At 54.1% G+C, this 14,383-nt stretch overlaps 1 protein-coding gene across 1 annotated transcript in view; it reads right to left on the bottom strand.

The window, feature by feature from the left end:
* Positions 1–14,383, bottom strand: part of SIPA1L3 (signal-induced proliferation-associated 1 like 3) — a 381,648-nt gene that overhangs the window by 44,134 nt on the left and 323,131 nt on the right. The window contains exons 14-15 of the mRNA XM_011973395.1: positions 13,679–13,797; positions 11,138–11,565 (exon numbers count right to left, since the gene is read on the bottom strand). Coding sequence (XP_011828785.1) covers positions 11,138–11,565; positions 13,679–13,797 — 547 coding nt within the window. The remainder of the gene's footprint in view (positions 1–11,137; positions 11,566–13,678; positions 13,798–14,383) is intronic.

Below are 14,383 nucleotides of genomic sequence, written 5' to 3'. Positions count from 1 at the left end.
GATTACAGGCATGAGCCACAGCCCCCGGCCTGAACATTCTTTCTGGAGCGCCAGTGTGCCCATGCGTTCTCCTGAAGCCTCAGTATCAACCTGAAAACTGGGGCAAGATAGTGTGGGCTTTGCTGTCCACCAGACCCAGGTTCCAATCCTGGCTCCAGTCAACACACTGGCCAACTTGGATGGGGTCTATTCCCTTCAGTGAGCCTCAGTTTCCTCCTCTGAGAAATGAGGCAATGACAGCACTTGCCTCATGAGATCCTATGTGCTAAGTGCTCAGCACTGAGTCCCGAGGAGGAATCAGGGAGCTGCAGGTCCCAGGGAGGTGGTGGTGGGGTCCCTAGGCTCTGGGCTCAGACAGCAGTGGTGGTAGCAGGGGAGGGGCAGGCATCCTGCTCTGTGCTCCCATCCTCACCTTCAACCAGAGAGGCTATGCATTTACCTGTTTGACAGCTTAGGGGAGCATTTATCATTTTGTTGGAGTCAAAGGATTTATGCTTTCAAAAAAGCTGAAAAACCAGAGGCTGGGTAGAGAAATCATACCAGCTGCATAAGTGTGTGCAATGCTTTTGGTCTGTTCAGCCTGGGGACTCTGAAGGGGACCGACGGGTGGTCCTGGGTGGGTGACAGGCTCTCAGAGAGCGAGCTGTGGTCCCTGCCTGCAGGAAGAGGAGCAGTGGCACAGTAGGTGGCCGTGACAGTGACGGTGCTGACCACTCCGAGCCTGTGGAAGCTGCCTGGTCTTGTTCTAAGCATCTTATATGCGTCACCTCACTTAGCCGCCGTGGCAACCCCAAGACAGGAACTACCACCACTCCCATGTTCCAGATGGGGGAAACGGAGGCCCAGGAACTGAGGCCCAGGGAGATGAAATAACTTGCCCCAAATGATGTAGCTATAGGGGGATAAGAGCCGGGACGTAGACATAGGTAGTCTGGCTTGAGAGATGATACTTTTAACCGCCATTCTGTACTCCCAGTGACAACAATTGTTAATGATAAATATTAATACATAATACATGAGAATAAAACACAGCAGCAGCTGATACACTTGAGTCCAGCTATGTCTCTGGCCCTGTAATAAGTGCTTTAAACTCATGGTCTCAGTCCACCCTCACAACCTTAGATGATGGATCCAATTTTTTTTTTTTTTTTTTTTTTTTAGAGACAGAGTCTAGCTCTGTCACCCAGGCTGGAGTGCAGTGGTACCCTCTCGGCTCACTGCAACCTCTGCCTCCCAGGTTCAAGTGATTCTCTCGCCTCAGCCTCTCGAGTATCTGGGACTACAGGTGCCCGCCACCACACCTGGCTAATTTCTGTATTTTTAGTAGAGGTGGGGTTTCATCATGCTGGCCAGGCTGGTCTCAAACTCCTGACCTCAGGTGATCCGCCTGCCTCAGCCTCCCAAAGTGCTGGGATTACAGGCATGAGCCACTGTGCCCGGCCGACAGATCCTATTATTACCCCCATTTTACAGATGAGGACATTGAGCCTCAGAGCACCTAAGGGGGCTGATGGAGATCACACAGCTGGGGTAAAAGGTGGAGCTGGGATGCAGACACAGGCAGTTAGAAGCAGAGCCCTGGAGTCACACTGCTCACCCGCACACCCTGCGGGCCCCTAGCCACTTGGCCTTCACTCCGGACCAGTCTTGCTTTCTCTCCCTGACATGTGTCGTGGGCTGAAGAGCCAATTTGCCCCTGCGTGTGGTTGGAATTGTGCTCTGGTGTAGGAGCCGTGAGCGGCCACTTCACCCTGTGGCCTGCGGGGCAGAAACAACGGGCCTTCAGAAAGTGGACAGAGAAAGGGTCTAGGCGAGAGATTCAACAGAAATCCCAATCCAGCCACTGCTCGCTACCTCCACCAACCACTGCCACCTGTATCATCAGAGCAGCCTCCTCCTGGCTCCCCCTCCCTCCTGCATCCTTCCCCAGCCTCAAAACACAGCCAGAGAGATCCTGAGAACATGAGAATCAGATCGGGACTCTCTCAGGGTTCCACCTCACTCTGGTAAGACCCAGAGCCCTCCCCTCAGGGGCCCGCGTCTGCCCCCAGCTCCTCCACACTCCCTCTCCTTCACTCTGCTCCAGCCATGCAGAAGCTGTCCTCAAATACACCAGAAATGCTTCTACCTCGGGACCTTTGCACTGCTCCCTGCCCACAGATCTCTGCCTGGCTCCTGCACTCCCTTCGCTTCTACCTCGGGACCTTTGCACCGCTCCCTGCCCACAGATCTCTGCCTGGCTCCCTGGCTTCCTCTTCCCAAGCTGACTGTGACTGTGACTCCCTGAGGAGGTCTCGGTCTCGGGTGACCTAACACAGGCAGGGTGGGCCCCGGTGGATCTTCAGGCCCTCAGATTACCTTTCAGGGCTGTGCCCCCAGAAGGGCATCCCAGGGACTCCTGGCACAGCCTGGGGAAGCAAGGCCACGTGCTTCCTGCCTGCCTGGGAACACCCGGCTGCGGCTGCGTCAGCTCCACGTGGAGCCGAGAGCCTCTGACTGCTCCTAACAGCTCTGACAAATTGCTCTGAAAGCCCAGAAAGCTCGGGAGTGTGCGCTGCCTCAGGAGAGGGCGAGGGCCAGGTGGCTGCCTGCCCAGGGTCACTCAGCCCACCGCGGTGCCCACGGCAGGCGCTGGCGCCTGGCAGCATGCCTGGCAGCTGGGCTCCCATGACGAATGTCTGGAGGGAGCATCTGTGAGGTCATCGATGGGCACAAGCTGCTACAGGCTGCAGCGGCTTCCACGGTGAGGGCCGTAGCCCGGGGAAGGGAATGGGTGGGGGCTCCCTGCTTGGGCATGTCAGGACCCATCCCTCTCCTGGCAGTCTTTGAATGTTGCTCATCATCCTCCCACTGCCCAAGACAGTCTGTCCTCTCCAGAGTAGCCCACAGTGATCCTTTCTAGTTTTTATTTTTACATTTTATTATTATCATTTTTTGAGATAGGGTCTTGCTTTGTCACCCAGGCTGAGTGCCGTGATGTGATCTCGGCTCACTGTAGCCTCCACTTCCCGGGCTCAAGCAATCCTCCGACCTCAGCCTCCCAAACACGCGTGTGCCACCACACCCAGCTAATTTTTTGTAGACATGGGGTTTTGCCATGTTGCCCAGGCTGGTCTTGAACTCCTGGGCTCAAGTGATCTGCCTGCCTCAGCCTCCCAAAGTGCTGGGATTACAGGTGTGAGCCACCGTGCCCAGCCCGCAGTAATCTTTTTAAAAACATTAAGTCAGATGATGTGCTCAAATGCCTCCCATGGCTCCCATGTCCCTTGGAACCAAATCCCAGCATCTGACTGTGGTCAATATGCCCACCAGAACCAGGCTCCTGCCACTCTCCCCCGTCACACCTGCTTCAGCCCCTCTGGCCGCCTGACTATTTCTGGAGCACTGCGAATAAATTCACCCTCAGGGTCTGGACATCTGTTTCCACTGCCTGCATCTCACCCTGGCTTCCTACAATGCATCACCTCCTCCGAGAAGCCTTCCCGGAGACCCGCTCTGTTTGCCTTTCCTCCCCAGCACTTATCACCTGCCGGCACGCTCCATGGTGGTTCGACTGTCTGTCTGTCTTGTCCTGTCTCCAGGAGAATGACAGCTCCATAAGGGAGGCATGTTGCTGCACCGCTGGGTCTGGAATGACACCTGGCACAGAGTGGGCGCTGCAAAGGTCAGTGACTGGAAGAATCAGTCCCCCCTGACTGCCCCACCCTGCCTCCTCTTCTCACAAACGCCTCAGGCTCTCCCAGGCCACAGCAGTCTCCAGACACGTGGCAGTCACCCTGGACTCTCACATGGCTTGCTGGCTGTGCCCCGGGGCTGCATCTCCCTCCTGGCTTATTTCCTGGCAATGCCGCCTGTCGCCACATCCACAATTGCTCTGTCCTCCAGCTCAGGCCCACGTCCTCCCATGCAGATCCAAGCCTCAGCCCCCTCAGACTTTGCCTCCTGTCTCACCGCCAGCACCATATTTTGGAAGACAAATCCACCCGCATTACCCTCGCTGCTCTTAAGATGAGATCCAAACTCCATAAAGGAGCTGGTAGGGCCCTGAATGTTCTGGCCACTGCTGACTTCCCCAACCTCCCACTGACTGCCCTATCTATGTCTCTATCCATCTATCTATCTATCCATCCGTCAGTCAGTCAGTCTGTCTGTCTGTCTGTCTGTCTGTCTGTCTGTCTGTCTGTCGACCTACCTACCTACCTACCTACCTACAGGGTCTTGCTCTGTCACCTAGGATGGAGTGATTGATTGATCAACAGGGTGTCAATTAGTTACCCAGGACGGAGTGCAGTGGTGCAATCACAGCCCACTGCAGTCTCGAACTACCAGGCTCAAGTGATCCTCTCACCTCAGCCTCTTGAGCAGCTGGGACTGCAGGAGCCTACTGCCATACCCAGCTAATTAAAAAAAAATTTTGGCCAAGCATGATGGCTCATGCCTGTAATCTCAGCACTTTGGGAAGCCAAGGTGGGTGGGTCACCCGAGGGCAGGAGTTCGAGACTAGCCTGGTCAACATGGTGAAACCCTGTCTCTACTATAAATACAAAAATTAGTTGGGTGTGGTGGCCTGTAATCCCAGCTACTTGGGAGGATGAGGCAGGAGAATCGCTTGAACCTGGGAGGTGGAGGTTGCAGTGAGCTGAGATTGCGCCACTGCACTCCAGCCTGGGCAACAAGAGCGAAACTCCATCCCAAAAAAAAAAAAAAAAAAAAAAAAAGCAGTTTGGTTGGGGGATAGAAGTGGGTCTATGCTGCCCAGGCTGGTCTCAAACTCCTGGCCTCAAGTGACGCTCCTGCCTTGGCCTCCCAAAGTGCTGGGATTACAGGCATGAGCCACTGTGCCCAGCCACAATTTCTATACTTGAGCCAAGGGGCCTGTGTTCAGTGGCCTGACGATGCCACCCTCCTCCCCACCTCAGGGGCTCTGCACATGCGACTCCAGTTTATAGACATACTTCCTCCATGCCTCATCTTTCCCTTCTGGTTGTTTTTTTAATGGTAAATAGTTATATATACACTCATCTGAATGAGGAATTCAGCATACTTTAAAAAAAACCTAGTGTGTATATATATATAGCTGTATATATACATATTGAGGTTCACAACATATATTGAGGCCCAGAATGTGTGTGTGTCTATATATATATGTTGCGTATATACACACAATTTAAAAAACAGAGCAAACATCCGTATAACTGCATCCCAGATGAATGCCTCTCCGCCCCACTGAACCCCCCTCCTCTTCATCCGCTCCCTCCTCCCTGTCCCCCTCATCCTTGGCAGACATGACCCTCCTGACCCTTGGCAGACGTGACCCTCCTGACCCTTGTTCGGGGACATTATCCCTGGCCCTAGGCTAGATTTGACACCTCCTCCAGCCCTGCATCCCATCCACCCTCAGACCCCACCGGTGTCTGAAGGCTGTCCCCTGGCACAATTCATTCCTGGCTTTTGGCATTATTTGCTAGCTGTTTCCCATGGGCCTCCGTCCGTGCCAGGATGGCCGGGGTCTGGTCTGACCATTCCAGCTCCCTGCAGAGGCCCCGGTGCGCAGCAGGCACTCACTGCGTGAATAAATGCCAAGTTCTATGCCACGGCGTGCTGTGGAGATCTGTGGAGATCGACACAGGGCAGTCACTGAGCACTTGTGCGGGGCCTGTTCAAACACAGGTGCCTGCCTTCCAGGCAGAGGCTGGGGAGCAGGCTGTCACTCCAGCCCAGGGGCACGTGCTGACGACAGCACACGCTGGGGCTGCTGGGCCGCCCACTGCACAGCACAGTGTGGCCGCCATGGGAAGCGGAGGCACGTGTGGCCACTTGAACCCAGGTCTGACTCCGAGCAGGTGGCTCTGTGGCCATCCAGGGAACTTGCGCCCATTGACATGGAAAATGGAAGACTGTGGGAGGCCAATGGAGGGAGGTAGGGTGAGACGGACGGTGGGAGCCACCACTTTGTCTGGACTGCTTTTCCCTCCTGACTCCCCTGGCTAGCTCAGACTCTTTCTCCTGGTAAGCCTCTCCCGCAACGGAGCGGCCCCTCCCACGACTGGGTTAGGGTAGGCCCCCTTTGGGCTCCCACGTTCCCTGTACCCCTCCATCATGGCCGCAATCTGTCTGCCTGGCCCCCCTCCATCCCACCCTGGCCCCTCTACCTGTGTCCCCTCATCTTACCCTGACTCCTCTTCCTGGCTCCCTTGTATCCCAGCCCTGACCCCTCAGCCTGGGCCCCCCACCCTGACCCTGACCCCTCTGCCTGGGCCTCCCCTATCTTGACCTGATCCCTCTGGGCTGTCTCTGGGAATGCATCTGTCAGGCAGGACCGGGGCTCCCTCAGTCACTGCTGTGCCCCCAACACTGCCTGTAACAGGGCTTGGACCAGGCAAGGCCTCATTTTTGTGTGTTTTTCAAATACCCCCTCATACCCCATGATTCTGACAGGCAGTCTTCAAGTCCAAGCACTGTTCTAAGGGTACATTCAATCTTCACCACATCCCTATTAGGTAGGGATGTGGTTTATCCCTAGTTTTACAAATGAGGAAACTGAGGCCCACAGAAGTTCAGTCACTTGCCCGGGGGGTACACAGCCAAGAAGTGGCTGAGGGAGGGATTGAACGCAAGTGGGCTGACACTGAAGGTCACACTCTTATCCACATGGATATGTTTCTTTTTTTTTTTTTCTGAGACTGAGTCTTGCTCTGTTGCTGAGGCTGAAGTGCAGCGGCACGATCTCAGCTCACTGCAACCTCTGCCTCCCAGGCTCACGCGATTCTCCCGCCTCAGCCTCCAGAATAGCTGGGACCACAGGCATGCGCCACCACGCCTGGCTAATTTTTGTATTTTCAGTAGATATGGCGTTTTACCATGTTGGTCAGGCTGGTCTGGAACCCCTGGCCTCAAGTGATCCACCTGCCTTGGCCTCCCAGAGTGCTGGGATTACAGGCGTGAGCCATGGAGCCCAGCCTGGATATAGTTCTTTAAATCAACTCATTTTATTTTCTCCTTGACTTGTCCAAGGTGGTTTCTGTAAAATCAGGGGGTGATTTGCAAACAGTTTTTTCTAATACTCATTAAAGCAAGCATATATCCATTTAAAATAAAATATTTTCCTCCCCGCACCACCCAAATCACCTCAAGCACCCCATTTTGGGAAATGCTGCGCCACTCTCAAGCCTGGTTGCCTAGGAGAAAACTTCAGGAAGCAGCTTTAATGAGTAGATAAGAATGATTTGCAATTAGCATCAATTGTCTGTATGCAAATTAAAGCTCCCAACCGCAGGGCCCTCTTTTGCAGCGGGCTCCTCTCCCATTTCATTCCCTTCGTTTCTGGGTTCAGCAGATCCTTTCCTTAGACACAGGAGGATTTCATACCCACCCTCCCATCTCAGCCACAGTCTACTCCAGGCCTGGCTGTCTTTATGTCTCGGATTTCAAAGCCTCCCAGTTGTTTGGGTTCACTAAGGTGGCAGTTCCGTGCCTGGAACGGGGGCTACCACAACGGAGACCTGAGACCCCTAGTGTAGACTTTCTTGGCCCCATGTCCCTCTTCGTGGGACAGGTTCCCCCCTCCCCACAGTGTTTTATTTATTTATTTATTTAATTTTTGAGACAGAGTTTCCTCTGTCACCCAGGCTGGAGTGAATGCATTGGTTGTTTTTGTTTTTTTTTTTTTTTTTTTAGATGGAGTCTCATTCTATTCCCCAGGCTGGAGTGCAGTGGCGCAGTCTCGGCTCACGGCACCCTCCACCTCCCAGGTTCAAGTGATTCTCCTGCCTCAGCCTCCCGAGTAGCTGGGATAACAGGCGCCCGCCACCATGCCTGGCTAATTTTTGTATTTTTAGTAGAGACGGGGTTTCACCACGTTGGCCAGGCTGGTCTTGAACTCCTGACCTCAGGTGATCCTCCCACCTTGGCCTCCCAAAGTGCTGGGTTTATAGGCGTGAGCCACTGCGCTCGACCCCGGTGGCCACAGTTATTCATTTGTCTCAGTGACAATCTGATTCTCATCTGTTTCCCTCATTGGATGGTGGGGAGGCCTGGGGGCCTCATCCAGATGTGCTTGTGATTTCTCTCAGTTCCCAGCACAGTGTCTGGGACAGAGCAAATCCCTAAGAATACTTATGAATGGAATAAATGAATGAATGAATGAGCCATTCAAAAGAGCCCATGTGTTCAAAAGATTAAGAGGTACTCGTCACCAGGTGTGGTGGCTCATGCCTGTAATCCCAGCACTTTTGAGAGGTCTAGGTAGGAGGATCCCTTGAGCCCAGGAGTTTGAGACCAGCCTGGGCAACATAGTGAGACCATTTCTCTACTAACGAACTTAAAAAATTAGCTGGGCCTGGGGGTGCGCACCTGTAGTCTCAGCTACTTGGGGGTGCTGAGGTGGGAGAAACACTTGAGCCCAGGAGTTCGAGGCTGCAGTGAGCTATGATTGTACCAGTGCACCCCAGCCTGGGTGACAGAGCGGGACCTGTTTCTAAAAAACAAACAGCCACTTGTCTAGGGAGATGAACAGAGATCTAAAACACTCAGACAGTCTCTCTCTCTATCTCCTCTTTCCTCCTTCAGCCCTTCTTCTGGCTCTTTGACGCAAGGAGATCCTTGGATCACGGTGTGCCCGGGAAAGTGCTGACATTACAGTCACTCAAACACAGCAGTTTTCAAATCTGTCAGAGAACACTGTAAGCCATGACATCATTTGAGTGGGGATTGACTGGCATTAAACATTTTTAGATACAGTAGACTGGATCAAAGTGTATCACACACAGATTAAGAATTATTTTGGAAACCACTGCTTCACCTTTTTTTTTTTTTTTTTTTTTTTTGAGACAGAGTCTCGCTCTGTCGCCAGACTGGAATGCAGTGGTGTGATCTTTGCTCACTGCAACCTCTGCCTCCCGGATTCAAGCGATTCTCCTGCCTCAGCCTCCCAAGTAGCTGGGACTACAGGTGTGCACCACCACGCCCAGCTAATTTTCGTATTTTTAGTAGAGATGGGGTTTCATCATGTTGGCCAGGATGGTCTCAATCTCTTGACCTTGTGATCTGCCTGCCTCGGTCTCCCAAAGTGCTGGGATTACAGGTGTAAGCCACCGCGCAAAGCCATTTTGTTTTTTAAACATAAATATTTCTGTGTAGATGGACACAATTCTACTGCAGACTGTGGTCAGAAGTCTGAGTTGGCTGCCTGCGTGTAGGTGTCCTGTGTGGAGAGAGGCTGGGGTTTGAGGACTGGCAAAGGGTTTAGGGAGCCACTGGAGAGGAAGATCCCTGCACCAACCAGGTTCTGAGCCCTGATAGGAATCGGGGATTCAGGTTAGCCCACCTCAGGCATGGTCAGGAAGGGATGTGGAGCTGTGGACTCAGGGGCTGGCACTGAACACTACAGCACAGCAAGCCCTGCTGGGGTCGCAGCACCCTAAGGGGGTCCAAGGATGAGGCTGAGCTCTGTTTGTGTGAAATACTTTTCCCATCTCTGTGCCCTTTTCTAGAAGGTGGCTCACCGCCTCCATCAGAACGTCAGTGTGTGTGGTCGGGCCTCCAGGCTGCTGGCTGGCCAATGCCTGCTTTTTTTTTTTTTTTTTGAGATAGAGTCTCACTCTGTTGCCAGGCTGGAGTGCAGTGGCGCCATCTCGGCTCACTGCAACCTCTGCCTCCTGGGTTCAAGCGATTCTCCTGCCTCAGCCTCCCGAGTAGCTGGAACTACAGGCGCCCGCCACCATGCCTGGCTAATTTTTTTGTATTTTGGTAGAGACGGGGTTTCACCACGTTGGCCAGGATAGTCTCGATCTCCTGACCTCGTGATTCACCCGCCTTGGACTCCCAAAGTGCTGGGATTACAGGCGTGAGCCACCGCGCCCGGCCAATGCCTGCTCTTTCTCTCTTACTCCTGTCTGCCTCTCTACCAGCGGCTCTCAAAGTGTGGTCTCTGGGACCAGCAGCATCAGCATCTACTGAGAACTTAATGCATATTCTCAGCCAGGCACGGTGGCTTACACCTGTGATCCCAGCACTTTGGGAGGCTGAGGTGGGCGGATCGCTTCAGGTCAGGAGTTGAGACCAGCCTGGCCAACATGGTGAAACCCTGTCTCTACTAAAAATATAAAAATACAAAAATTAGTTGGGCATGGTGGTGGGCACCTGTAATCTCAGCAACTCGGGAGGCCGAGGCAGGAGAATCGCTTGATCCTGGGAGGTGGAGGGTGCAGTGAGCCCGAGACCGCACCACTGCACTCCAGCCTGGTGAACAGAACAAAACTCCGTCTAAAAAACAAACAAAAAACACCAATGCATGTTCTCAGGTCTCCCGCTCCAACCTACTGAATCAGAAACTCTGGGTGGGGCCCAGCAGCTGGGCTGAACAAGCCTTCGACGGCTTCTTTGGGGACCATCGCCCTATATTGTAGAGCCTGGAAGGCCAAACCATGACCTTCCAGACCTCCTTGTAGCTGGGATGGCCCCGTGATGCCAGCTGCTGAAGGGGGTTCTGGGAAAGTGCTTGCTTTCTCCATAGGAAGGGAAAGGTGCTTGGAGGCTGCCACCTTTCCCTCTGTTCTCTGCCCCCGACTGCCACTCGCCAGACACCACAGCTCCATCTCAAGGCAGGGAGACATGAGCCAGCACAGTAAAGATGCCGCGCAGGGAGATACAGAGCGCCAATCCTTCAGGCTCTCCATGAGCCGCATCACTAACCTGGCTGTGCCCTCCCTGGACTTCATGTCAGGGGACTGTTGGTTACACCTCTATTTGTTTAAGCCATAGTGGGTCAGGTTTCCTATTGCCTCCAGTCAAATGCACTCTAACAGATACAGTCTGTGACCCTTGAGAAAGCATACAAACTTTTGGTCTCAGCAGAGAGCAAAGAAAAAAGAGACAGGGGGTCAGAGAGAACCAGAGACAGATGAAAACAGACAGAAGGCCAGGGGTTTCTTTCCTTCCACCTGGAGTCCCTGAAGGCTGATGGATGGGCAATAAGGCAGAGGTCCATGAGCACCCCAATTCTATCAGCAAACCAGTGACTAGGCGCATGCATCCGTGAGTGTGTTTCTGGGGAGGAGAACCCCACCATCAGGACCCTAGAAGTACAACTGGCAGAAGTAGAAGGTGGCCAGAACCCAGACTAGGTTCAAGAGCTTACCTGGGCTGCCTCGGTGGGTCTCGGCTGCCCCCTGCCAGTCCCGTGGGGGTGCTGGAGCCGGAGGAGTACAGCTTCGGTCGGTAGCCCTTGCTTTGGCCAGCAACTGTGGGGGCAGGGGAGACCTCCCGCCGCCTGTCTGTGTGGTGGGACCTCCCGGCGGCCTCGCGACCTCCGCCACAAAGGCCCATACTTCCAGGGGGCTTGTGTGGCTTGGCGGGCCGTGGAGCCTTGGCCAGGGACATGCAGCTGGGGCTGGAGGTGTAGAGGGTGGTGTCGATGCCACTGTCGCTGGAGCCACCCTTAGAGAGGGGGTCTTGCTCCGGCTCTAGGGGGTCCAGGGGGTCGAACCAGCGGTCGTCACTGTGGCTGCTGGATGCGTTGCTAGAGAGGGTGTTGCTGCTGGAATGACTTGAGTACTGAGGTTCTCCCTGAGGGCAAGAGAAGCGTGTCATTCCCAGACTCCAGGGCAGGGGCGCATCTTCCCTCGCTGGGTCCTCCCTCCGCCTGGGCCTGAACCCTGGGACCAGACAGCTTCAAATCCTGGCTTCTCATCTACTGGCTGTGTTACCTTGGGCAAGTGATTTACCGTCCCTTTGCCTCAGTTTCCACCTCTGTACAGTGGAGGGTGATAGTAAGCCTGCCTAACGGGACTGGCTCGGAGGAACAAATGACATCACGTACAGAACGTGCTTCCCACACCTCAGACTCAGAGAATTTAAGACTGAGCTCGGCACCATCTTCCCTGTCTCAGTGACTCCAGCCATGCTTTCAGCTGCCCCTGCCAAGAGCCGTGGACTCACCTTGACCCTGCTTTTGCTCTCACTCACGTCCAGCCCAACAGCAAACCCTGCTGCCTGCGTCCTCAACACAGATCCGGGACCTGTCACTTCCTGCTCCACGGCTCTGCCTGGTCCTGTCCATGCCTGTCCTGTCCTCTCCCCGGGGCCAGTGCAGCAGCCTCCTCCCTGGTCTCTCTGCACCCTCATCCCCGTTTATTCCCCATGCGCAGCCAGTGGGAGGCTGGGAACACCTGAGTTACATTATGTCCCCCACCTGTGGCTCCATCTTACTCCAGGCACAAGTGAGAGTTCCCACCACGGCCCACGGGGCTTTGATGCTTGGGTCTTGGTTTCCGACGTCATCTCCCCTCCCTCCTGATCACGTTGCTGCGGCCATGGTGGCCCCCTTGCTGTTCTCTGAACACACTGGGCACTCCCCCTCAGGGCCTCTGCACCTGCTGCTCCCTCTGCCTGCAATGCTCTTCCCTGAGGGATCTTCGTGGGCTGCTCCTTCCTTCACTCCAGGTTTCTGCTCAAAGGTCACCCCCTCAAAGGCCCTCTCTGACCACGTCATCCTCGAGCTGCAGTGCTTGTCACTCTCTCCCTTGGACTGTGCGTTTTCTTTTCTTTCTTCTTTTTTTTTTTTTTGAGATGGAGTCTCGCTTTGTCGCCCAGGCTGGAGTGCAGTGGTGCAATCTCGGCTTACTGCAGCCTCCGCTTCCTGGGTTCAAGCTATTCTCATGCCTCAGCCTTCCAAGGAGCTGGGATTACAGGTGCCTGCCACCACACCTGGCTAATTTTTGTATTTTTAGTAGAGATGGGGTTTTATTAGGTTGCCCAGGCTGGTCTCGAACTCCTGACTGCAGGTGATCTGTCCGCCTTGGCCTCCCAAAGTGCTGGGATTACAGGCGTGAGCCACCACGCCCAGCCCGCGCTTTTTCTTATACAACAGATCTGTTTATCTTCTTACTGCTTGCTGCCCCCACTGGGAAGTCAGCTTCCTGAGGACAGGGCTGGTCTGTCCTCTTCATCATCATGGTCCCAATGCCTGGAGTGTTGTAAGGGCTTGTCAAACACCCACTGAATGAATGGATACAAAGAGATTGCCAAGAGCCCCTGTAAACCATCTACTCCTCCTGGACACACAGGACTACATTTCCCAGCCTTCCTGGGACATGTAAGACTACACTTCCCAGCCTCCCTTGCAGTTAGGTGTGGCCACATGATGGAATGGAAGTGATTCATGCCATTTCCAGGCCTGGGCTAAAAAACACCTCCCACATGATCTTTTCTCTCACTCACCTCCACTGCTGGAAAGATGCAGGGACCTAGCAGAGGGCTTGGAACCTCTGCGGAAGAGCAGAGCCACAAGAGGGAGGGAGCCCGGGCTCTGAATCACCATGTGGATGGTGGGTAGATGCTCACTGAATACCTGCACTGTGCTGTTACAGGAGAGGGAAATCCACTTCTACTGTATGAGGTCACTGAGATTCGGGGCTGTCTGTTACAGCAGCTGATTTACCATGACTGATGGAACAAAGAGGAAACTGCAGCTCGAGGAGGTAAGAGATTTGCCTAAGATGACTGCTGACGAGGGCTGGAGCCAGAATGTGAACCTGGTTTCCAACTCCAGACCAAGTATTCAACTCCTCTGCTGAGTGGAAGGTGGCAGAGGTGGAGGATGTGCCCAAGTATGAAGCTCCCAGGCCACACCCAGGTAGGCCTGGCTCCCCCAGTGGGGCAGGGTGGTGCCCAGACTCACTTTGGAATGCCTGTTGGGGGAATCTTTGCCTGCTGCATCCTGCCTGGACGGGTGCTTGTTCCCGCTGCTTCCGGCTATGGCTGAGAGCCTGCTCTGGGCGGGCACATGCCACAAAGGCTCTGTAGGAAAACAGGAGACACACCAGTGGTTAGGAGTGACTCAGGCCAGGGCCTAAAGAATCCGGCCCCTCTGCCAGCCTGTCTGCTCACCCAGGGCATGACCCCATCAATTTATGCCTTGGAGTTCAACACTCAGTAACAGAGAATACATCTCAGCACATACTATGTGCCAGACACCGTTCTGAGAGCCTCACTGAAGCTGTACAATATCCCATTTCCCTCCATCCCTGTCACCCAGGCTAAAGTGCAATGGTATGATCATAGCTCACTATAACCTCGAACTCCTGGGTTGAAGCCATCCTCCCGCTTCAGCCTCCCAGATAGCTAGGACTACAGGTGTGCATCACCATGCTTGGCTAATTTTTTTTTTTTTTTTTCAGGTCTTGCTACAGCATCCAGGGTGGTCTTGAACTCCTGGCCTCAAGTGATCCTCCTGCCTCAGCCTCCCAAAGTGCTGGGATGATAGTGGGATGATAGGTGTGAGCCACCATGCCTGGCCTCCTTCACCCATTTTTCTATGAGTTTGACTATCTTTTTTTTTTTTTTTTTTGAGATGGGGTCTCGCTCTGTCGCCCAGGCTGGAGTG

The sequence above is a fragment of the Mandrillus leucophaeus genome, unplaced genomic scaffold (genome assembly GCF_000951045.1).
Source record: "Mandrillus leucophaeus isolate KB7577 unplaced genomic scaffold, Mleu.le_1.0 Scaffold137, whole genome shotgun sequence".
Classification (NCBI taxonomy): domain Eukaryota; kingdom Metazoa; phylum Chordata; class Mammalia; order Primates; family Cercopithecidae; genus Mandrillus; species Mandrillus leucophaeus.
This window is presented reverse-complemented; position numbering and strand designations above follow the sequence as displayed.